At 46.4% G+C, this 26,136-nt stretch overlaps 1 protein-coding gene across 1 annotated transcript in view; it reads right to left on the minus strand.

The window, feature by feature from the left end:
* Positions 1-4,725: 4,725 nt before the first annotated feature.
* The window catches only part of nr5a1 (nuclear receptor subfamily 5 group A member 1), a 61,788-nt gene continuing 40,377 nt past the window's right edge, over positions 4,726-26,136 (minus strand). The window contains exons 5-7 of the mRNA XM_033048875.1: positions 18,911-19,030; positions 15,805-15,952; positions 4,726-6,227 (exon numbers count right to left, since the gene is read on the minus strand). Coding sequence (XP_032904766.1) covers positions 5,980-6,227; positions 15,805-15,952; positions 18,911-19,030 — 516 coding nt within the window. The 3' untranslated portion in view covers positions 4,726-5,979. The remainder of the gene's footprint in view (positions 6,228-15,804; positions 15,953-18,910; positions 19,031-26,136) is intronic.

The raw sequence follows: 26,136 nt of genomic DNA on the forward strand, positions 1-26,136 counted from the left end.
CTCTTATTGAAGATCAATTCTGTCACATAGAATAAACGATGTCTGACTGCATATTCTGGTGATGTAGCAATGCATCTTACATGGAACATAGAACAGTACAGCACGGGAACAGGCCCTTTGGCCCACAATGTCTGTGCCGAACATGATGCCAATTTAAACTAATCTCCAGTGCTTCCACATGCTCCATATCTTTCCATTCCCTGCATATCCATGTGAAGCAGTCAGAATGTTACACCTTCTTGGAATTATTCAAGCATTTTCTGGTATCAGACATTAGCTGTATGAAGGTTTGAATTAGACTGTGAAAAGATCCAAGTTTCAACGTAGTTAGTCATAGTTTTATAGTGCATTTTTTATGTCGAACTGCAAATGCTGATACAGTCAATTTATTCTTTATTGCTTTAGAGAAATAAAGCATTTAGAACTGAATTTTGATCATTGTCAGTTAAATTTTGGAGCTGTCCTGACTTGTAATAAAATATCAAATGGGGTAATTTAGAAACAAATGCTATCTCCTATTAATTTTGGCACACCTGAAGTTCATGGATAGGATTTTGTATATAGACAATAGGTGCAGGAGGAGGCCATTCATGGCTGATCATCCACATTCAGTACCCCGTTCCTGCCTTCTCACCATATCCCCTGACTCCGCTATCTTTAAGAGCTCTTTAACTCGCTCTTGAAAGTATCCAGAGAATTGGCCTCCACTGCCTACTGAGGCAGAGAATTCCACAGACTCGCAACTCTCTGGGTGGAAAAGGTTTTTCCTCATCTCCGTTCTAAATGGTCCACCCTTTATTCTTAAACTGTGGCCCCTGGTTCTGGGACTCCCCCAACATCGGGAACATGTTTCCTCCCTCTCATACTTCTAAACTCCAGAGTACACAAGCCCAGCCGCTCCATTCTATCAACAGTCCCGTCATCCCGGGAATTAACCTTGTGAATAATTAAATGAAGGCATTCAAAATGAAAGTTAGAATAAATTAATAGGGTAGGATTTATGAACATATTTGCATAGGCAAGGTAAACAATACAATTTTGTGTTAGGAACAGCAAATGACATGGTCCCTGTCAGTGCTGTTGTTGGACTTACTGAGTGCCAAATGGCTGTTTTCACAGCAGCGACTTTGCTTCCAAAGCACATCATATTTTAAAGCTGATTTGCACACCTCAGGTACTGAGTTGGTGAAAATACAATGGAAATGGAATTTCCCACACTGTCAATGACTGAAGTGCCAGAGGGATCTTATCATCGAGATTTCGATTCTAACAGTGAAATGCATGGAAAGTCTCCAGAAAATATTCTCCAAATGATTCAGTAAGAAATAAATTTAAAGCCTACTGGTAAAGAATAAATAGAAAATCTCACTTCAAAATTAGTTTGCCAATTATTGTATAAAATATTTGAGAGGCAAAAGCGTGAGATTATTATGTCATTTGTACAAATGAAATGACAGTGGCTCGGTACAAAGGCCCAATTCATGGAACTATTTATGACACAGTCTGTCTCTCTGATAAAGGAAATCCATCTCAACTAGCTGGAATAAAAATGCCCACGGCTTTTAGAGTTAACATGGGAATCATAGAACAGAGACCAGCACAGGAACAGGCCCTTTGGCCCACAATGTCCGTGCCGAACATGATACCAGGTTAAACTAATCTCTACCTACATGTGATCCGTATCCCCCTATTCCCTACATATTCACATGCCTATCTAAAACATTCTTAAATGCCACTATCGTATCTGCTTCCACCGCCACTCTTTACCGGCTTTTCACACACCCACCATTCTCTGTGTAAAAAACCTTTACAATTTTTTGATATTTTTTCAATTAAAATTATTTTAATTTTTCCTGGACTCACCTTAAAGCTTTGCCCTCCAATTTTTGACATTTCCACCCTGAGAAATAATCATGTTATAGGAACGATATTGACAAGATGGAAAGGGTGCAAAAGAGAGAAGATTTATCAGGATGTCGCCAGGATTCAAGGGCCTGTGCTATAGGGAGAGGTTGAGCAAGGCTAGGACTTTATTCCTTGCAGCGCAGGAGGATGAGGGGTGACCTTATAGAGGTGTACTAGGTATTGAGAGGAATTGATCAGGTAAATGCGCAGAGTCACTCGCCCAGAGATGGGGAATCGAGAACAAGATGATACTGCTTTAAGGTGAGGGGGGGGGAAATATTAAATAAGAGCCTGAGGGGAAACTTTTTTACACAAATGATAGTAGGTATATAGAACCAGCTGCTGGAGGAGGTAGTTGAGGCAGGAACTATCAGAACATTTAAGAGATATTTGGACAGGTACATGGATAGGACAAGTTTAGAGTGATATGGGCCAAGTGGAACCAGTGGTGATGGGGCATGTTGGTCAGTGTGGGCAAGTTGGGCCGAAGGGCCTGTTTCCATGCTGTATGACTCTATGCTTCTCATAATTTTATATCCTTTTATCAGGTCTCCCCTCAACCTTCCATGCTCAAGAAATAAACAATCCAAGTCTGCCCAACCTCTCTTTATAGCTAATATCCTCTAATCCAGGTAGCATTCCTGTAAACCTCTTCCGCACCCTCTTGAAAGCCTCCGCATACTTCCTGTAAACAGGTGACTAGAACTACACACAATACTACAGATGCAGCCTAAAACTGCAACGGGACATTTTGACCCTTATACTCACCCTTGGCCGTTGAAGGCCAGCGTACCATATGCCTTCTTTATCACTCTTGTTACTTGCATTGCCACTTTCAGGTAGGTATAGCCTTGGGCCACAAGATCCATTTGTGCATCAATTTTACTAAGGGTCTTGCCATTAACTGTATACTTTACCCTTACATCCGACCTCCTAAAATGCACCACCTCACACTTGTTTGGATTAAATCCACCTGCCATTTTTCTACCCATTCCTATACTTGATCTATATCACGCTGTATACTTTGTCAGCCTTCCTCACAGTCTGTGACTTCAGCAATGTTAGTGGCGTCTGCAGATTTATCACCCTCCCTCTTGGTCTCCATTCTTTTTCTGCAAGAAATCTGCAAAAAAAGTTTTCTTTCAGAGTAAAATATCACCTGTCATAATATTTGACTGAATTGATCAAAAGATACAGCATTGAAACGGCCTCTTAAGCCAATCAAGTCCACGCTGACCATCCGTTCTCACTAGTTCTGTGTTATCCCACTTGCTCATCCACTCCCCACACAATAGGAACAGTTTACAGAGGACCAATTCATCTCCAAACCCACATGCCTTTGGGATGTGGGAGGAAACTGGAGCACCCGGAGGAAACCCACACAGTCGCAGGGAGAATGTGCAAACTCCACACAGACAGCACCCAAGGTCAGGATCGAACCTGGGCCTCTGGCAATGTGAGGCAGCAGCTCTACCAGCTGCGCTGTTATGTTGTCCCAGATTTATTTTTAATTTGTGTAAGCATGTTTGAAAGACCTGACACACTAGTTCAGTTTATTCATTGGGAATGACCATGTCGATGAGCATTGAACTTTTCACTTGCATACTTCACCCTTCTGTTGAAGAGCAGCAATATCTCCCAATATCCTAGCATCTCCTGTGGCTCAATGGGTTCCTCTGCTGCCTTGGATTCAGAAGGTTGTGGGTTCAAGACCTGTGAGTGACCTGAGCAAAGTCTGGGCTGCCCTTTCAGGGGGCTCCCTGTAATGCCAGAGGAGCTACCTTTCCGATTAACAGAAGAAATTAGGAACAGGTTTTGACCACCAGACCCCTCAAGCCTGCCCCACCGTTCAATATGATCGGGCTGATCAATGCCTTTGTGTACCAGTCCCCCAAGACCCTCACATCCTACATCTTTAAAACATTTATCTATCTCCACCTTAAAAATACCTGATCCAGCCTCCTGCACCCTCGGGGAGAGAGAAGCCCAGAGATTCACCTCCCTGTAAGAGAAGATATTTCTTCGCACCTCAATTTCAAACTACCACTATCTTGTAGCTTTGTCCCCCAGTTTGTGACTCTCCCACTAGTGGGAACAGCTCACCATCTCCCTCTGCAATCCCTCTTCAGATTTTATATGTTTTAATAAAACCACTCCTCATTCTTCTAAACTCCAAGAACTACAGATGCAAAACTGCATTGCCTCTCTCTCTCTTGGTAGGACAACCCTCTGATCTGAGAAATTATCCTGGTGAATCTTCTTTGGACTGTCTGAATCCCCTTTGGCCAAAGGAATGGAGAAGCTGGGAAGGGTTTGCCCAGTGTCCTAGTCACATGAATCCCACTCCCAACCATAGGGTCTGATGTGCCTCATTTTCGATATTACTAGACTGGGCTCCAGAAGGCTGTAAAACACCTTGAGACACGCTGAAATACATGCAAAAGGCACTAGAGAAATGTAAAGGGCCTGTCCCACTTTCACAACCTAATTCACGACCTTTTTTACTCGTGGACATTTTTCAACAGGATAGAAAAACGCCCCGACCTACTTGATGCCACGAGTATCTATGATTAGCATCACGGCCTGCTACGACCTACCTACCACCTCCTACGACCTCGTGACGACCATGCTGCGAGTATGAGTCAAGGGCAAACTCGGCAGAGGTCGTGAATTAGGTCGTGAAAGTGGGACAGGCCCTTAAGTCTCCTTACTCTCTTGTTTCTAATAGAAGCAAAACATTTCTGTAACCACTGGATTGCGAAACCTGGTGCATTTTATGGCACCCAGAGAGTTATAAATAGGATCAGCACGGGTGTACAGATTTAATCCGTTTATTTCTCTAAGAAGTGAGCTGACATGCATGAAAGCAAAATACAAGAGAATTGTTTATGCCGTATAGTAGTTATGCAAAACAAAGTTAAATATGACAGAATTAACAGTTGTTTACTCATTAAATATTAATTTCCATAAAACAATCGTTTTACCGTAGTCTTATTTTGTACAATTGACCATAATACTCTGAATAAAACAAACTCAAAGCATAAAAATAACAAATACAACTGCTTGCAACTCAATAAAAAATACAAGTGCATTCAGCTTTCAAATATTAAATAAAGTACAGGTGTGCAGTTCTAAGATTGTGTAAAGCGGATAACTGGAGAGAAAAAGAACACTGTTATAGCTCTGGAAATATTACCGCATCGGCTCATTTTACAGCCACTGTTTCTGTAGTTTGAAGATCTCCTGTGTAATAACTTGTGTGGGATTAGGTGTCCATCTCACACATGGTCACGGGTAACAGATTCCCAACTTGGGAATGAGACGTGGAGAAACCTTGCCTGGTGAATGAATCTTTGGATAGACCTAAAACGCTGGAGTAACTCAGCGGGAACAGGCAGCATCTCTGGAGAGAAGGAATAGGTGACGTTTCGTGTCGAGACCCTTCTTCAGACTGAGAGTCAAGGGAAAGGGGAGTCTAGGAATGTGGAAGGGTGAGGGGTGAAAACGACAGATCAAAGCAGATGATGATAAGGATTGTCTATCTGCTAACTTTGGGCTGGCAGATGTTGAGACAGAGAGCATCAGGTAATGGAAGTGCACTTGTGGCAATGTTTCTGCCCTGACCTTAGTGGATGGTGGGACCAGTTCAAAGGAACACCCGGCCACCTCCTGCTTCTAGTTCCCCTGCTGGCAAGTCCCAAGAAAATCAAGTGTAAAGCCTGAACACCCTGTGGCTGTCAACATAGTCACTGCGATCAGAAATGGCCCCAATGCTGATAAAATGTAAACGCCATGCTTGGCTGCTTGGGAATCACACTGTCCCATAAAACACAAAATAAATTCTGAGCCTGAACAAGCCATCTTAAAATAAAGCCAACTTTTCTGCAATGAAAGAAAAAAAGAGAGGCAGCATCTGGAAAATGTTGTAGTCCCAGATTACATAGGTCCTGTATACTTAAAAATCATCTTGTTACTACCTAATTACAGTGATTTAGTAATAATATAAAGTAATGTAATATATATTTATATATATAAATTGGAATCCATAACCTGCCTCTAGGGTTAGGCTTGGTTCTAGGCTCGCTTGGCGTGAAGCATTTCTATCAGCAGGTTGTTGCAAGGCACCTCACCGCTCAGGTGCTTGTAGTACAGGTATTCTTCAGCCTGTTTACTGATGGCGTGGATCTCTGGTAACCGTAGTAGCAACTGTCCAAACTTCTCGCCGTGCTGAGGGTAGTTGCACATGGTGTAGTCCAGGAGGGCAGCGTGGACCTGCTCCTGAACGCTCTCAATCAAATGCCCGCCCTCCAACACTTTCACATCTGTGGGGGGCAAAGGATTCCGTTAACAACTGAATCTAAAGAAGAGTCTCACAGCTGACCTGCGACTGGATCACACTCATTCACTCACACTCACTCACACTCACTCACTCACACTCATTCATTCGCACTCACTCATTCGCACTCACGTTCACACCCACTCACACTTACTCACTTACTCTCACTCACACTCATTCACACACCCACTCTCACTCTCACACTCACCCACTCTTTCACACACTCACTCTCACACTCACTAACACTCTCACACACTCACTCACACACTCTCACACATACCCATTCGCACTCACTCGCTCACTTACGCTCACACTCATTCACTCACATACTCACACTCACATTCACACACTCACATTCACACACTCACTCATACTCACACTCACTCACTCGCACTCACTCACTCACACATACTCAAGCTCACATACTCACACTCACTCACTCACCCACTCAAACTCACTCGCACACTCACTCATACTCACACACACTCACTGACTCACACTCACATTGACTCACATACACTCACACGCACACTCACTCACACTCACTCACTCGTTCACTCACTCTCACTCACACTCACTCACTCACTCACACCCACTCACATTCACACACACTCTCACTCTCACACACTCACCCACTCACTCATGCATTCCCACTCATTCATTCACTCAGTCACTCACTCAGTCACTCCCTCAGTCACTCACACTCACTCACTCACACTCACTCACTCACACTCGCTCACACACACACTCCCACTCTCACTCACTCATTCACGCACTCACACTCGCTCACTCACTAACACTCACTTACACACTCACTCACTTACACACTCACTCGCACTCACTCACTCAGTCACTCACTCACCCACTCAGCCCAGTACTTTGATGAAATCACAAAGAAAGCCCATCGACACCCCTACTTCCTCAGAAGATTGAGGCGATTCAGTATGTCGACCAATACTCTGCTGGGCTTCTACAGGTGTATTGTAGAGACCATTTTCAATGGATAAATCACGACCTGGTTCGGCAACTCCAACACCCAGGAAAGGAATGGTAGACACTGCCCAGTCCATTACAGGTACTGACCTCCCCACCTTCGAAAGATCTACAGGAAGCGCGGCCACAAGAAGGCACTCAATATCATCAAAGCCCCACACCGTGCTGTATCACCGCCCAACATCATCAAAGCCCCACACCACCCTGGTCACGCTCTCATTTCACTCCTACCATTCCTCGGGAAGAAGGTACTGGAGTCTGAAAACTGAGACCACCAGGTTCAAGAACAGCTTTGTCCCAGCAATCATCAGGCTCTGGAACACTACACAACACAAACCTCAACTATGAACTTCTTTGGACTGTCTTTGATTGATTTAAGGACTGTGGGGTATTTTTTGACCTGGTGTTGGGGTTATCAATATATTGAATGTTTGCTTATCATGGACTAATGAGTATTGTGTTTATTGGCCTAAACTGCTGCTGGAAGTAAGATTCATTTCTCCATTGTTGGTGCATATGACCCTTACACATTCTTGACTCTTCAGACCAACCAGCCGTTTACACTCATGCCATTTTATTCCACAGAATCAGGCATGTAGACAATGATACCAGCTCACTGAGCTCTCCACCACCCCCATCTATTGCCCCCACTGCTCACCTCAACTCAGGCCAATTAACCTCCTGTGAAAGGTGGAAACTCAGAAAGTCTCAGGGAACACTTGCAAACTCCACATTAACAGCACCCAAGGCCAGGATCGAACCTGGGTCTCCAGGACCGAGAGGCAGCAGCTCCACCCACTGCGCCAGTGTCCAGAGTTAGTTTTAAGATGGTGTTCATTTTTACTTTAGATCTGCATTTTATTCACTCAAGATAAGCTTGAATTTGTTGAGCTCGATACAGTTTGGGAGAAAGATTGCGAAGATCCATGTATTTAATAGAAGCGTTTTGAGGGAGGGAGAGTCTTTGAGATAAGCAAGGCTGATGGGAGGACAGGCTGCGGAAATCTGCTCGCCTCGACTGTGTAACAGAGAACAGGAACAAGTCGGCGGTGATAATATTTTACAAATCACAGCCTTAGCCTGAGCATTTGACCACTTCTGGGGGCCAGGTGCTGAATAATAAAATCCAGAACCAAATAGAGAAAAATATCATGGGATAGAAGTTTTATATAGTTGGTGGAAGGAGAGGGTCGTTGAGGAAGATTCTGTTCATCCAGAGGTTGTGGTGGGTGTCTGGGACTCACTGAGAGAAACGTCCTGAACATTGAATTGTCCAATTTTAGGTAATACCTCCCCCCTTCACCTTCCCCTGTACCATCCTCATCCCAATGAGCACCTATTTCTCCCACTATCACCCCCCCCCCCCCCTTCCCTTCCACCCATATCCCTCCCTCCGACTTCACATTTAACTTCTCTGCTTATCTGACACCTTTTTGTCTCCATTTCACTTCTAGCCTTTGTCACTTACTCCACCCATCTGCCAATCACTCCCACTTCCCTCAGCAGTAGAGTTACTGCCTTGCAACGCCAGACACCCGGGTCCGATCCTAACTACGGGCGCTTGTCTGGGTGATCTAAGTTGAACTGTGCCATAAGAGCGTTAAATATCCCATAGACTTTCAAAAGAGAATTATCAATCCCAAAATGTTGTATTTGTTGAAAGAAGGAACTGCAGATGCTTCTTCAATTTACAAATAAAAGTCACAATGTGCTGGAGTAACTTTGGGTCAGGACCCTTCTTGAGACTCATTGCTAGGTGACATTTTGGGTTGGGACCCTTCTTCAGTCTGAAGAAGAGTCCCGACCCTAAACGTCACCCATCAATGTTCTCCAGAGATGCTGTCTGACCCGCTGAGTTACTCCAGCGCTTTGTATCCTGTTGTACTTGCGTATGGCTTGATTGTACTTATGTGTAGTATTATCTGATTCGAATGTGTAGTATTATCTTCCCTCTCCCATTGGGGAGAAGATATAAAAGTATGTACCACCAGATTCAGGAACACCTCTTCCCCACTGTTATCAGACTAATGGTCCTCCCATAACCCAGGGTGCAGTCTCGATCTTCCACCCTACCTCATTTCGGGCCTTGGACTTTTTTTAAGCGATGAAGTTCTTTTTTTTTTTTTTTTTTTTTGAAGTTCAGGGACAATCAGGAGGTTGGAATCAGAGGAGATCCCACCACCTGCAGTTCCTTGTGAGCCGAGAGTTCTGGCAAGGTTACAAGGATGGATGAGATTACAAGATAAGAAGAGGCAAGACCATGTTAGGATTGGAACAGGATGCGAATTGTAAAAATCGAGGCATTGCCTAATCACGACCCAAACTAAATATGTAGGGATGGACTGCAGATGCTGGTTTGAACCGAAGGTGGACACAAAAAGCTGGAGTAACTCAGCGGGTCAGGCAGCATCTCTGGAGAAAAGGAATGGGTGACATTTTGGGTCGAAACCCTTCTTCGTTTGCCGGCTAATGGAGGCCTAAAGCTCTCGCCGGAGAACATTATTCTGTTAAAATACTAAATTCAACTAATAATTGCCTATTTCTGAAAATATAGCTTCCCTGGCACAATGGTAAAAAATAATTCACACAAGCCTACAAGTCAGATGGATCGTACATTTGTACGCCCACGGTTGGAACACTTCTGAGGTACAAAGCTCTTCCTAACAATTGTTGACCTGCTTTAAGTTGTTGCCTGCTCCTAACAGATCTCATTATTAGGAGCAGTCTTTGTTCACAAGAGGGCTGTTGCTAAATTGCCATCACTTAAGGGAATGGGAGTTACTGTACAAAAGCTCTTCCTAGCAAAGGATCTGTGTGATTGAAAGGCAACAGAGGTCAATTTGTTGAGGCTCTCTATTAAATGCTTCTTTAGAACAAAGCTAAAACATATCTTCTTCACAACCACTGCATTTTTCCCCCGCATAATTCTAATTTTAATTAAAACTCTTTACCTGCTCAGGAGGAAAATCAATACGGACAATAAATGTCACACTCTTTTGTAAATAATTTGCTTTGTGAGTACTGTGATCAGCTGAATGTAAAAATCCATGCACTCCTGAAGGTAATTAAGACAGAGCAACATAAAAACCTGGCTGGGGAGCTGATTCTATAGAAGACACAAAACACCTCGCACAATGTTTGCAGACTTAAAAAAGGGTGAAATCTGGTGAAAATGACCCTGAATGGATGAGGGGGAGGGGGGTAGAAAAGGCATACTTCAATTAGATTTTTTTTGTTGGGAGAAAGCTTCGTTGAAAATAAATGAAGCACATTGAGTGAAACCTTTAAATCCAGGGCGCAGTTGGAAGAAAGCCATGTCTCTGCTGCCAGAAAGGAGATTTTTTTAGTGCGTACCTCAATACTAACTTTCTTCTTGCCATCAGCAATGCATAACAGCTTTGCAAATTAAACCTGTGGATTGTTTGCGAAAAGGGAAATCAAGTGCTGGCTCGACTCAGATTCAAGAGCAGAGGATTACAATCCGGGCAACAGCCATTTTCTCTTCCCAAGCGCAGACTTTGAAAACCACACTTTTATACAATTAATTACTCAATTGGGGTTGTCATTTGGAGTCACAAGGAAATGCAGATGCTGGAATCTTGGGTAAAACACAAAATGCCAGAGTAACTCAATGGTAGACTGGAGAAACTCAGCAAGTGAGGCAGCATCTATGGAGCGAAGGAATAGGCGACGTTTCGGGTCGAGACCCTTCTACAGACTTCAGGCGAGAAAAAGAAAGGAAGAGGCGGAGGAAGAGCTGGGAATGGGAGGGGAAGGAGGGAGAAAGCAAGAAATTGGAGAAGTCAATGTTCATACCGCTGGGGTGTAAACTACCCAAGCGAAATATGAGGTGCTGCTCCACCAATTTGCGGTGGGACTCACTCTGGCCATGGAGGAGGGCCAGGACAGAAAGGTCGGATTCGGAATGGGAGGGAGAATTGAAGTAACTCAAAGGGTCGGGCAGCATCTGGGAAGGGAATGGACAGGCGACGTTTCGGGTCGAGGCACTTCTTCAGTCTGATTGTAGTAGGGGGTAGAAAGCTGGAGAAGAAGTGGGGGCGGAGGAAAGCCTGGTGAGTGATAGGTGGATGCAGGTGAGGGGGTTGTAATTGACAGATGGGAGGACAAAGGCTTGAATGGAAAGTGTTCAAAAGGGTTTGGTTTAGTTTAGTTTAGAGATATAGCGAGAAAACAGGCCCTTCGGCCCACCGGGTCTGTGCCGCCCAGCGATCCTCGCACACTAACACTATCCTACGAATTCTAAGGACAATTTACAATTATACCCAGCCAATTAACCTACAAATCTGTATGTTGTTGGAGTGTGGGAGGAAACTGGAGCTCGCGGAGAAAACCCATGCAGGTCACGGGGAGAAGGTACAAACTCCGTACAGACAGCACCCGTAGTCAGGTACGAACCTGGATCTCTCTGTCGCTGTGAGGCAGCAACTCTACCGCAGCGCCACCGTGCCGTCAGATAAGGAGAGAAGAGGAAGAGTGAAATGTAATGCCAGAAGGAGGGATGTAGGTGGTAGGGGACGGGGGGGAGGGGAGTAGAGGAAAGGGAGGAAAGAGGAGCATGACCTTGGGAGAAATGGGTGCGCACTAAGGTGGGGGAGACACAGGGAAGAGAGGGATGAAACGTGCACTCTCTCAGTTTCCCAACCCAGCTAATGTTCAGCGGGCCAATGAGGGGCGGGACCTATGGGGATGGGCGGATGAGTGCAAGAAATTCAGGGGAAACCAAGGGAGACGCAACTTGTAACTGCAGATGCTGGAATCTTGAGCAAAACACAAAGTGCTGAAGGTCGGGCAGCACCTGTGGCGTCATTCTTCACGGCAGGCAAAGTCTGCACGTCCCTGTGGCGGAATGGAGTCATGGAGTCATGGGGCAATGCAGGCCCTTCAGCCCATCTCACCTATTTCTCCCACGATCACGCTCCTTTTCCCCCCCCCCCCCCCCCCCCCGTTCCTCTACTCCCCACATCCCCTTCCAATCCCTCCAAACCTTTCCTCCCCACATACCTGTCCAAATGTGTTTTAAACTTCATCATTGTACCCGTTTCTACCTCATTCCTCTGGCAGCTTGTTCCGTTTGCCCGACACTCTGTGTCAGGGTGTTGGCCCAGCAAGTCCCCTTTGAATTTTCCCCCCACACATTAAGCCGAAGCACTCAAGTTACAAACTCTGCCAACCTGGGGAAAGGACTGTGCCTTTCACATTATCTATTATCTATGCCTGTCGTGCTTTTATAAACCTGTATAAGGTCACCTCTCAGTTTCTACTGTCCAGTGAAATGTGTTTATTGTTGTTTTTTATTGTATTGTATTGTATGTATGACTGCTTCAATTTCGTTCAGACTTCGGTCTGGATGACAATAAAAGGCTATCTCATCTCTCATCTCAAACAGTCCCGGCCTGCACAGAATCTCCTCACAACTCCAACCTTCCAGTCCACGCAACACCATCATCAACCTATACAGATGGAGGATTGAGGATTTAACACCAGCTGAGTGAGGGCGATGTACAAACTACATTTAAATGGCTCAATGTAATACAGGGAGCTTCTCATTTATTTTATGGGGTACTTTTAAGGCAGAGGTTGATGGATACTGGATTAGTATGGGTGTCAGGGGTTATGGGCAGGAGAATGGGATTGAGAAAGATAAACCAGCCACGATTGAATGGTGGAGTGGACTTGATGGGCCAAATGGTCTATTTCTGCTCCTGTGACTAATGGACTTATGGACTTACTTCCACCTCCCTGCGACTGTTACTTGGCAGCATTCCGCTGAATGTTGCTGCCAAACCTGCAGTGCAGAACCTGGTGAGACACACGTTTATTTATTTTGTCTACATGGACCAGGCGAGCAGGGGAAGACAAAGCCACTCGAACCAGGGAATTCCTGGCGGCGGGTGATGCCAAGTCCACGGCCTGCATTGGAAAAGCCACTGGGACAACTAAGTGCGACGGTCATTATCATCCCCCTGCATCTGAGCCTCAACAAAGCTATTTGTTTCCGTTCCACTATCGCTCTTCACGAGCTGTGCTGTCTGCTCAGAGGCTTCGGAAGGGAAAACACAGTCTGCTGCTTAATTGACTTTCTCCATTGCAAGCAGTTATGACAATTAAGCTACCGTGCATCCAGGCCCACATAGGGTGAATGTGAAAAGGATGTTTCCACCAATGAGAGAGTCTAGGACCAGAGGCCATAGCGTCAGGATAAAAGGACGTACCTTCAGAAAGGAGATGAGGAGGAATTTCTTTAGTCAGTGCGTAGTGAATCTATGGAATTCATTGTCACGGACAGCGGTGGAGGCCAAGTCAACTGATATTTTTAAGGTGGAGATTGACAAATTCTTGATTCGCGTGGGAGTCACGGGTTATGGGGAGAAGGCAGGGGTTGAGAGAGAAAGATAGATCAGCTAGGATTGAACGGCAGAGTAGACATGATGGGTTGAATGGCCTAATTCTGTTCATAGAATTTAAGAACTTATGCACCGTGAGTGAATGAAATGACTGGACATTCAAGAGGAGAGACAATTTTTGAGTTTTGTGACCCGTTCAAAAATAAGACTGTCCATTTGAGATTTTAACTCCAAGGTTTAGTACAGCTGCAACATGGCATCTCAAACTCAGACACTCAGACCCTTACAGGCCTAAGAAGGCAAATGCACTCGTCATGACCCTATCTGCCTGTGGCACCTGGAGCAGAGCACTTTAAATGGCCAACCACCATTCTGCATGAAGTAATGGCATGCAGGCAGCCAGGCAGCAGCTTTAACTGGTTTAACACCATGGGTGTCAGTTAGTCTGAGATGCCAGGACATCCCTCCGGCCCAGGTGATCTCCCCGTTCCCCCTCCTAGTCACGCCCCTCCCCCAGGTCTGGGTACAGAGGTGAGCCAATAGCCTGGCCTGATCGATGACCCTCCAGCCTCCCCCCCCCCCCAACCCCCCACAACTGCATGAAAGCTTCACCAGCCGGCAAAATCCTACCCCTGCTTTGCCAGCTGTCAACACCGTAAGGATCACTCTACATGTCTCTGACATTTAAAATGCATGAACAATTAGGGACATTCCTACAAATATAATCCTTGAATTGGAAAACTTGAGCACAAACAATAAAAGATATCTAAATTACAGAAACACTCCTCAGAAAAACATCTGACATTGGCTGCTGCTTTCTATCCATGACGATACTCTCCCCGCTGAGCCCAGAGCCACCGCGAGCAGGGGCTAGAGCCAGCCCAGGCTGATTCCTGGCGTAAGTTTCCTGGAGTAAATTCCCACATGATGGAGAGGGAGCAGGAGGGCAACTCCCAGTCGTTCTCCGAACTAAAGGCAGAAATGCTGGCATTTGGTAGCAGGATCTTGACTATTAAATGCACTGTTCCAGCTCAGTGGGAGCCAAGCCTAAAGTAAAATGGCCCCTGTTGATAACTGGGCTTAGTTTAACTTAGTTTAGTTTAGTTTAGTTTAGTTTAGCTTAGTTTAGTTACACAGCGTGGAAACATGGAAACAGGCCCATTGAGTCCACGCCAACGAGCGATCACCCCATACACTAGTTCTATCCTAGGGACAATTTACAGAAGAGAATTAACCTACAAACCCACACATCTTTGGAATGTGTGAGGAAACCGGAGCACCGGAAGAAAACCAACGTGCTCACGGGGAGAACGTACAAACTCCGTACAGACAGCTCCCATAGTTTGGATCGAACCCGGGTCTATGGCGCTATAAGGCAGCAAATCTACCGCTGCACCACCGTGCCGCCCTGTGCAGAGCTGGATGGCAACGATGGATTCCCAGCTGTTGTGCAGTGAACACTCAGGAGGCAGCAGTGCAGGAGTGGGCAGTGCAGGGGTCGGTAGGGAGAATGCAACATGCTGGGGATCCCTGTGGCAGAGGGGCCGGATACACTTTGTATCTGGCCCCTCTATCATAAACCAGCAAGAGGTGCACGTCCACTGCAGGCTAAATGTGACCTCTCTGTGATCCTCGGTCTGTTCAAATAACTTGTCGCTGTGAACAGGAAGAGTTCCAGAATCTATATAATCAGCGGTGGCACAAGAAACTGTAGATGCTGAAATCTGGAGCAAAATACAAAGTGCTGGAGGAACTCAGCGGGTCAGGCAGCAGCTGTGGAGGGAATGAAACTGTCGGCATTTTGGATGCAATCAGGATTAATTGTGGATCTGAAACATTGGCTGTTCCTTGCCAATGTCAAGCAGGTGCTGCCTGACCCATTTGAGTTCTTCCAGCGCTTTGTCGGCAATTCACCTCCCCCCACCTCCAAACCACAGGTGCTGCCTGACCCATTTGAGTTCTTCCAGCGCTTTGTCGGCAATTCACCTCCCCCCACCTCCAAACCACAGGTGCTGCCTGACCCATTTGAGTTCTTCCAGCGCTTTGTCGGCAATTCACCTCCCCCCACCACCAACCCACAGGGGCTGTCTGACCCATTGAGTTCCCCAGCAGTTTGTTGACAAATGCACCCACAGTTGACCCGCTGAGTTGCCTGGCAGTTTGGTCTTTGCCCTGGTTGATCAATGTTCAGAGTATCGGGCTTACCAGGACTGAAGAGGAGGAGGAACTTGAAGCAGACGATATCCCTACGATCGACCTGCAGGGACTGCAGCTTGGCCACCAGCTCCTGCGCCCGCAGCACCAGGTTAATGAGCGTCGAGCCGGCCTGGTTGGCGATCGTGGACAACTCGACCTGAAGGGGGAGAGGAAACGGTCACAGGTTCATTGAGTAGGCTGCTCTGAGCATCACTGAGAAATCACATCGCACCCAGTCACACACTGAAATGAGTAGGAAGGAACTATCCCGCTGAGTTACTCCAGCATTGTGTGTCGACACACTGACGTGCTGTAGGACAAGGTCTTGGGTCAATTCTAGAAGTGATTCCTTCCAGTCCTTCTTCTGAAACATCTCCTCCGTTCATCTCTCCAAACAGCTGAATATTTCCAGCCTTTTCTGCTTTAGTTCCGAACCCAGTAAGTATTTTTAGTTTAGTTTAAAAAACACAGCATGGTAACAGGCCGTTCAGCCCATCAAGCCCACGTCGACCATTGATCACCCATCCACACTAGTTCTATGTTATCCCATTTTCTCATCCACTCCCCCAATTTACAGAGGCCAATTAACCTACAAACCCACAAGTCTTTGGGATTTGGGAGGAAACCAGAGCACCCAGGGAAAACCCACGCGATCACAGAAAGAACATCCAGAATCCACACAGACAGCACCCAGACTCAGAATCAAACCGGGTCTCTGGTGCTGTGGGGCAGCAGCTCTGTTGTGTGAAACATGGGAATGTTAATTCTATGTTCCTCTCTCAGCAGAAGCCGCCTGGCCTGCTGAGCATTTCCAGCACCATCTTATTACATTTCAGATTTCCCATATCTGCAGTTTTTATGTTTTCATTTTCCACTTCTGCCTCTCTCACGGCCCCGGTTGCCAGGTAACCACACTTTGCGACGTTTGGTTTCAAGGTTTTCCTCAAGATGTTGTGTTCGGCTCGAGGGAGAATCAAACCCGCTGAACTGCAGCTGAAGAGAGAGGTGTTGGAAGAGTCTGGCACCAGACCACTGCCCCAATGTCCTCCTTGGACAACCAGGGCAATGAGCCACCTCCTCTGTTACCGTCTCAGTGTAGACAAGATACATTTATTTGTCCCATGTACCAATTGGTGCAGTGAATGTGTGGTCATCATACAGCCATACGAATAAAAAAGAGCACAGAACACGATAGACTTTAACATAGACATCTGCTGCTATACATTTGTCCTGCCTCTGAGATCCTTATCTAAGATGTATCTGAGTGCTTATGCATCGTGATACTCGTACTGCATGTCATTGTACCTCGGTACATGTGACAATAACGTACCAATGAAGCACTGACGGAGCCATCGCACTCCCAGGAGGGTTACCACAATTAAGGGCATTAGCTACCAGGAGAGGTTGACCAATGTGGATTGTTTTCTCTGAGGCATTGGAGGTTGATGGGAGACCAGATGGAAGTATATGAAATGATGAGAGGCATGAACAGGATTAACTTTCAAAACCTTTTTTTCAAGTGTGGGAATGTCAAAGACTAGAGGGGCAGCTTCAATGTGAGATGGGCAACGTTTAAAGGAGATGTGTGGGGAAAGGTCTTTTCATAGAGAGTAGTGGGTGACTGGAGCATGCTGCCGGGGGGTGGTGGTGGGGGGTGGTGGAGGCTGATAGGGGAGTGGCATTTGGACTTTACAGATACCGTGTGGAAACAGGCCGTTCTGCCCACTTAGTCTGCACCGGCAAAGCGATCACACTAGAACTATCCTACACACCAAGGACAATTTACAATTTTACCAAAGCCAATTAACCTACAAACCTGTAGGTCTTTGTAGTGTGGGAGAAAACCAGAGCACCCTGGAGAAAACCCACACGGTCACAGGGAGAACATACAATCGCCTTACACACAGCACCCATAGACTGCATCGAACCCGTGTCTTTGGCGCTGTAAGGCAGCAACTCTACCACTGCGCCACCGTGCCACCCAGTTGCTGTCTTACCCGTTACTGGATGTTTGTGTGTTCATGTTTGCTTTCATCGTGAGCTTGGCGATAGTAAAAATTAACGGCAGCCTTGTGAACAAGCGAGGCTCTTTCTCAAATCTCGCTTGCTGTAAACACCAACCCCGAAGGCAAAGTGTGGGAAAGGGAGGAGTGAGTGATGGAACTCCATCACAAGTGCGTCTGCCTGTAGTGTGTGGACACTAGGCGACCTATCTGTAAATCAGTGTTTGTCCCTGGTGCAGAAACAATCACAGACACAGTCGACAGACACGGCGCCAACTGGGGGATAATTTGACTATTTCCCATCTGAGAAAAAGCCTTTATTATTGCCAAGTCGCCACCAGTTTCAGAAGCTGATCTCAGAAAGGCAACAGTTTTCAAAACAGTCGCAGGTTTTTGTAAATATGCAAACCAGTGAATAAAGTCTTGTCTCCTTTTAAAGGGCGGGAAGATTGCGGCTATCTGTTTAGAAGAAGTGTTTGAGAATATGCTTTGTTAGGGATCTACAAGTGATTCAAAACCTCAGAAGAGTGCAAAGCCCAGTTGACGACCTCTGACCCTCGCCTGCTCCTAACCCTCCCACTCTCTCCGGCGGGGGGGGGGTCACTGGATCTCAGTTCAGGGATATCATCCAAACTCATCACCCTTTGCTCGAGCGCTGGAAAGGGAAACAAAGTGAAGCATTTGCGCCTTTGGCAGCACAGTGGCTGGTCACAGGGAAAACGTGCAAACTCCACGCAGACAGCACTCGAGGTCAATATAGATCCCGGGTCTCTGGCGCTGGGATGCAGCGGCTCTACCTGCTGCGCCACTGTGCCGCCCGGTTTGCAGACACTGGGTTTGGTCTTTCCAAGACCTTCACCAATCCAGTGCAAGATGGCTTTCACACCACCTGGGACGTTAGTGGGAGGAGGAGGAGGAGGAGGAGGAGGAGGAAGAGGAGGAGGTGGCTGGTTGCAGCCACTGGCCTTGGCTGCAGAGTCCATGAAGAAGATGAGTCAGTGGGCAGCCAATTCTCCAGCACCATTCCTGGGAATATGTTCCATGTCAACAAACATGTGACTGAGCATGGGGCCTGGCCCTGGGGCAACCACTCTGCACCTTCACCTGCTTACCTCTTGGGCGGTCACCAGAAGAATGCTGTTCTCCTTCCCGTGGTAAACCTGTCTGAAGATGTGGTCCAGAATCAGCAGATCACTCCAGCAGTTCTGCAGCAGTTTCATCTGGTCATCCACCTGCAAAGGAGAAGGCAACAGGGTCAGGCTCCGAGCTCCAGTGACTGCCCCACCCTCATACAACAGTGTAGGTTCTGTATAAGGAACTGCAGACAGACACAAATCACTGGAGTATCTCAGCGGGTCAGGCAGCATCTCTGGAGATAAGGAATAGGTGACGTTTTAGGAACACCAGATTCAGGAACGTCACCCATTCCTTTTCTCCAGAGATGCTGCCTGTCCCGCTGAGTTACTCCAGCATTTTCTGACTATCTTTGGTGTAAACCAGCATCTGCAGTTCCTTCTTACACATATTGTCTGCTCCACTAAGGAATGGCAGATGCAGGTTTACAAAAAAAGGCACAAAGTGCTGGAGTGACTCAGCAGGTCAGGCAGCATCTCTGGAGAACATTTCCCAACTCGAAAAAAGGGTCCAAACACAAAACGTCACCTATCCATGTTCTCCAGAGATGCTAAGCTACTCCAGCACTTTGTGTATGTGTTGTATGCAACAGGACAGCACAGGGACTGGCCCTTTAGCCCATCATGTCTGCCGCACGATCTCCACATTCAGAGCTCATTTGGCAGCGGTCTTGTTTGTTTGCAGCGACATGCATTTGTTGCACATTTCATTGTCTGCTCGTCAATCCAAGCCCAGCTTCACTACATTTTTTCACATCATTTGGCTGCATCACTGCAACTGAACTTCAGAGGAGGAGCAGAGATTCGAATGCTTTGACAGTGCGGTCGGCATGGGTTACATTCTCCGCAATGTGTCCGTGACCCATTTCATAGAAACATAGAAACATAGAAAATAGGTCCAGGAGTAGGCAATTCGGCCCTTCGAGCCTGCACCGCCATTCAATATGATCATGGCTGATCATCCAACTCAGTATCCTGTACCTGCCTTCTCTCCATACCCCCTGATCCCTTTAGCCACAAGGGCCACATCTAACTCCCTCTTAAATATAGCCAATGAACTGGCCTCAACTACCTTCTGTGGCAGGGAATTCCAGAGATTCACCACTCTCTGTGTGAAAAATCTCAGTCCTAAAAGATTTCCCCCTTATCCTTAATCCTGTTGTTGTGCAACTAACAGCTTTCCTCTCTCCCAGCTTTCTCCCCCCCACCCCCTCCACCACAAACAGTCTGAAGAAGGGTCCCAACCCGAAACATCACCTATCCGTGTCCTCCAGAGATGGAGCTTGACCCGTTGAGTTACTCCAGCACTTTGTGCCATCTCCCCATTTGTTTGGGGATCTCCCACCAGACTTGAACACATTCCACTATTATTGCTGGTTCTAAATCCTGGCATTCACTCCAGAGCAGCACGGTGGGAGTTGCCGTCACCAGAACTACAACAGCTCAATAAGACACCACACTTGTCCGCCTTTCCAAGGGGCAGCAACGGAGATGTAAATGAGTGCTTGTCTCACCAGTGTTGCCATCATTCTGAAAAATAAACATTTCAAAATTGACTCCAGCACCGTGCGGTTGAGTCTGAAGCTCAGATAGTATTCAGCAGGGCAGCCAAGAAACTGGACTAACAGTTACACGGGTTTCAGCGGTTCAGAAATAAAACCAGAGTACTCAGTGGGTCAGACAGCATCTGCGGAGAGAGAAACAGAGCTAACGTTTCATATCGAAGACCTATCATCAGAATAGTCCATCTGCCCCTTTCCTTCCTCCTGACCTGCTGATGATCTCGACTCGCTGTGTAAACAAGGAACTGCAGATGCTGGTTTACCAAAAAAGGACCTAATGTGCTGGAGTAACTCGGCAGGTCGGGCAGCATCACTGGAGAACATGGATAAGTGATGTTTCAGGCAGTAATGTTGGAGAACATAGGTAGGTGATGTTTTGGGTTGGGACCCTTCTTCAGACTTTTATTTCCCAGTGTTGTTGTCCCCAACATTTTGCTTTTATATGGAGGCACAAGAGACTACAGATGATGGAATTTTGAGATGAAAAACAAAACAAAGTCTTGGAAGAACTCAACTGGTCAGGCAGCATCTGTGGAAGGAAATGGACAGATAACGCTGCAGGTTGGGATATTTTCTGAGCCCAGTAAAGGGCCCCAACCCAAATCATTTCCCTCCACGGATGCTGCTTGACCCGCTGAGTTCCTTCAGCACTTTGTGTCTTCATTTTTGCTTTGTGGTTATTGGTTAGGAGACTATGTTTTAGTTCCAGAATTTTCAAGCCAGTCTGGTGTTTGGACAGCATTTTCTCTGGGATTGAAAAGTGTGTCCTTTTAATGAAACAGAAATCTGTGCACTCTTATCCTAAGCAGGAAAAGCTCCTTGGTGGCGTTATGTTTCATCACTTCTGTCGATGGAGTTACAGAGACTTTGGGTAAGTGATTGCTTTTGCATAACAACAGCGGAACAACTTGCCATTGTGTACAACAAGTGACCCCAGCTGCCAACCTGAGCCACGGTGAGATTAATTCTCAGCTCAGTTTATTGTCACGTGTACCAAGGTACAGTGAAAAGCTTCATTGTGCTTTTGTTGCATGCTAACCAGTCAGCAGAAAGACGATACATGATTACAATCCAGCCATTTAGTTTAGTTTTTTTAGTTTAGTTTAGAGATACGACGCGGAAATAAGCCCTTCGGCCCACCGAGTCCGCACGGACCAGCGATCCCCGCACATTAACGCAATCCCACACCCACGAGGGACAATTTACACTTACACCAAGCCAATTAATCTACAAACTTGTTAGACTTTGGAGTGTGAGAGGAAACCGAAGATCTCGGGGAAAACCCACGCGGTCACGGGGAGAACGTACAAACTCCGTACAGACAGCACCCGCAGTCGGGATCGAACCCGGGTCTCCGGCGTTTGCATGTGCTCGAAGGCCACAGCTCTACCGCTGGGCCACCGTGCCGCATTAACAGTGTACAGATACATGATAACGTTTAGTGCAAGGATCTTTCCCCATTGCAGGGTATTTGGAATTAAGGGACAGCCATTAGCCACACATTTAAATAGCTGCAGCAAGTGGCAGCCTTCCAATAACATCGCTTAATCATTAAGCGGGCTTGTTAGGAGCATCCAATCTGAACATGAGCAGTCAAAACATGATTAGGAATAATAAATTAATCTTTGCATTAACTTGTGTGTCCATAAATGTTCACCCTTTAAAAATGACAATCTAATGAGTTGCATCTTTCACAGCATGTCAGAGCTCATTGCAGCCATTGATGTACATTTGATGTGCGGTCTCTGTTGGAACAGTCAATCTCAGAGAGAGCCCACAAGCAACGAGGGAGTGGTTCAGTTTAGAGATACAGCGTGAAACAGAGCCTTAGGCCCACCGAGTCCGCACCGACCAGCGATCCTTGCACACTAGCACTATCTAACAAACTAGGAACAATTTACAAATTTTACCAAAGCCAATTAACCTACAAACCTGTATATCTTTGGAGTGCTGGAGGAAACCGGAGCACCCGGAGAAAACCCACGCGCTCACTGGGAGGAACATACAAACTCCGTACAGACAGCACCCGTAGTCAGGATCGAAACCGGGTCACTGGCGTTGTGAGGTAGCAACTCTACCGCTACGCCACCATGTAGCCCCGTACATTAGAATATATAGTAATGCAGCACAGGAACAGGCCATTCGGCCCACAAAGACTGTGCTGACATGATGCCAAGATAAACAAATCTCCCCTGCCTGCACATGATCCATTTCCTGTCATTCCCTGCATATCCATGTGCCTGTACAAAAGACTCTAAAATGCCACAATCGTATCTGCTCCCACCACCACCCCTGGCCACGTGTTCCAGGCACCCACCACCCCTTCCCACCTTAAAACCAGCCCCTTATTCTTTCCAATATTCACCCTGGGTAAAAGGTTCTGACTGTCATAACTTTATCTACTTCTATCAGTTCTCCCACAACATCTGATGCTCCAGAGAAAACAATGGAAAATTGTCCAATCTCTCCTTACGGATAATACCCTCCAATCCAGGCAACATCCTGCCAAACCACTTCTGTTCCCTCTCCAAAACCTCCACATCCTTCCTGTAATGGGGCGACCAGAACTCTAATATCTCGTACAGCTGAACAGGAATGCTGCCAGCCCCATTCTCCTGCCTTCCCCCATAACCTTTGATTCCCTTGTTCTTCACCACCCCCTTGTCTTGCAAAGAAACCTCTTCTGGGGTGGAACCCTCTCCAAGACAGACATGGAGCTCACCGTTTGACCTGTTTTTACAAAATGTTAAATGGTCAGCTCGACATAGATTACAAGACCTACACCAAACCCAAACCAATTAGGAGCAGACGAGGGCATTCGATCCAATTTGTGATCCCAGCTACAAAGACAGATGTATACAGCAATTCGTTCTTCCCCCGCACAATTAAAGCATGGAATAATCTACACCCAACTATAGTTACCCAACCATATGCAACTAAATTTAAAGTAGCTCTTTCTTCCCAATAACCCTTTCTGGCTTAAGCCCTCCCTTCACCACCTCCAGTTTAAATTCCATTTGGAATATTTTGGAGGACCAAGAAACCAAGAACCAAGAAGAAGAACCCAAGGAACGATTTCTAAATGCATACTATCTTTACCTAACTCCATAACTTCCAAGACATTTGTTGCAAACACAAGTAAAAATATAATACGCAACAGAACGTAAATAGAAGCAGGAGCAGATCACCCAGAACCTCATCGTTCTCTAACCATTCAACAAGACCTGATGATAATCTAACAGGCCGTTTTCTTGCAGCCCAGGTTTTAGCTGCAAGAGAACATCTTAACCAGAGGACACAGGGCCGAGGTGGAGCTGATCTGGCCATGTGCATGGTGACGAGAATTGTGCAACGTAAGGTCTAAGTTTGGGTTTAGGTTTATTATTGTCACATGTACCAAGGCACAGTGAAAAGCTTTGTTTTGCACGCTATCTAATCAGATGAGCTTTTCTATACATAGTTACAATCAAGTCAAACTCAAGTACAATAGATTGAGCAAAGGGGAAGATACAGTGCAAAATATAGTTCTCAGCATTGTAGCACAACAGTTTCATACACATAGTCCATGGGGTAGAGGTGAATCAGACAGTACCCCAACTTATGGAAGGACCATTCAGAAGCCTGATAATGGAGGGGAGGAAGCTGTTCCTGAGTCTGGTGGTGTGAGCTTTCATAACCCAGTACAAATTGGGTTAACCTGACAATGTTACTGACACACAACTGTACCAATGGGAAATTTAAGGCACTTTAATCTCATATACAGAGTGTCGAACTGCCCAGAATGATGATGCTCTGCTCCACTGAGAGCGCCAATGCCCCTCCCATTACCAGCCATGTCTGTCCTGAAGCAACCTCACCAAATGAGGTGGTGGCTCCTGTTGGAAGTACTGTTAACAGTTCCCACCTCAGCGCCCCGCAGCCTGTCTCAGCTCGGACCCCACTGCCCGCATCATGCATGATGGTGGCCTCACGGTGGTTGTCATGGTCTCAGGCATTAGAACCTCTCTCCCCTAGGTCTCTCTGGCACCCGGGCACGAGTCTCCCTTGCAAGGGCACTCCACCACGAGCTTTAACCCACTGGCGGATTTCATGAGAGCAGAATGAGGCTATTCGGCCCATCAGGTCTACTCCGCCATTCAATCATGGCTGATCTATCTTTCCCTCCCAACCCCACCCACCTGCCTTCTCCCCATAACCCCTGACACCCGTACTAATCAATAATCTATCTGCTTTAAAAATACCCATTGACTTGGCCTCCACAGCCGTCTGTGGCAATGAATTCCACAGATTCACCACCCTCTGACCAAAGATATTCCTCCTCACCTTTCTAAAGGTACTCTAGTCTTTTCCAGCCTGGCATCATTCTCTAAAACAATCTAAGCCCGTCCATGTCGTACATGTACTTGTCTTTGCCAGTGGTGCATTCCTTGTCTATTTTATGTCTTTATAACATGAATTAATAATAGTTCTGATCTTGCCAGCACAGTTATCATTGCAAGAGCTGAAAGATACATTGTGTAAGCGTGAGCCAGGCAAACTGTATTCTTTTTGCATTCTAGCAGCTGAGAAATATTCCCTTTCACAGGTTTTCCCAACGTTTTCCCCCACCTCCCACCACATGCTGATAATGACTGGGCAGAAGCCAGTGGGACTGTTTTGCTGCATGGGTGGATTGTGTGTGCTGGCTTCAGGGCAGCCTTTGCATTGATAAGGCACCAGTATCCAATTAAAATGGGCAAAGAAAGCAGCTTTCATGGCAGAGGCACAGATGTGGAGGGGTGTCCGAGAAACCTCCTTGTACCACCTGCGTCTGACACAGCGCACATCCCTGAATACAAAGAACAAAGCAAGACTTCTGTGTCCCTCTCTTAACTCTTCCAGTTCTCTGCCTCTTGTGTTAGCTGTTCAATTGCAGACAAGCTCCCCCTCCTCTACAAGGTTATCTATTTAAAGGCTATTCAAACAATTACACAAATTGCAAATGTCCGGTCACTCTGTAATTGTGCTGACAGAGCTAAAGTTGTTTTTCATACCAGCAATTATGAAATTAATATTTCATCTCAAATAACTTCCCAAAGCCCACTTAATGCCTGCGTCCTGCCTTAGCTATTGGGGCAGATCAACTCCACTCGTTAGATACTATATGTGTGACACGGTGGTGCAGCTGGTAGAGCTGCTGCAGCCTCACAGTGCCAACGACCCGACTTATATCCTGACCTCGGGTACTTCCTTTGTGGAGTTTGCATGGTCTGCCTGTGGCCGTCCAGGTTTTGGCCATTTGGCCATTTGACCCATTGAATGCTGCTCTACTCTGCCGGTCAATCATGGCTAATTTTTTTGTCCCCTCAACCCCATTCTCCTGCCTTCCAATGAGTCCTTCCTAACCAAGGGTTTGAGGGTTAGTTGGCCTCTATAAATTGTCCTTTGTGTACAGGTACATGGTAGAATCTGGGAGATTTGATAACGATATGGAGAGAACATTGTTGGATTACATTGATGTAGTAGTAGTGTAAATGGGTGGTTACTGGTCAGTGTGGTCTCAATGGGCCAAAGTGCCTATATCCGTGCTGGATCTCATTCTCTCTCTCTATCTCTCTATACTGTATATATATAGTCAGAGAGAGAGAGAGAGAGAGAGAGGGA

The sequence above is a fragment of the Amblyraja radiata genome, chromosome 32, assembly GCF_010909765.2.
Source record: "Amblyraja radiata isolate CabotCenter1 chromosome 32, sAmbRad1.1.pri, whole genome shotgun sequence".
NCBI lineage: Eukaryota > Metazoa > Chordata > Chondrichthyes > Rajiformes > Rajidae > Amblyraja > Amblyraja radiata.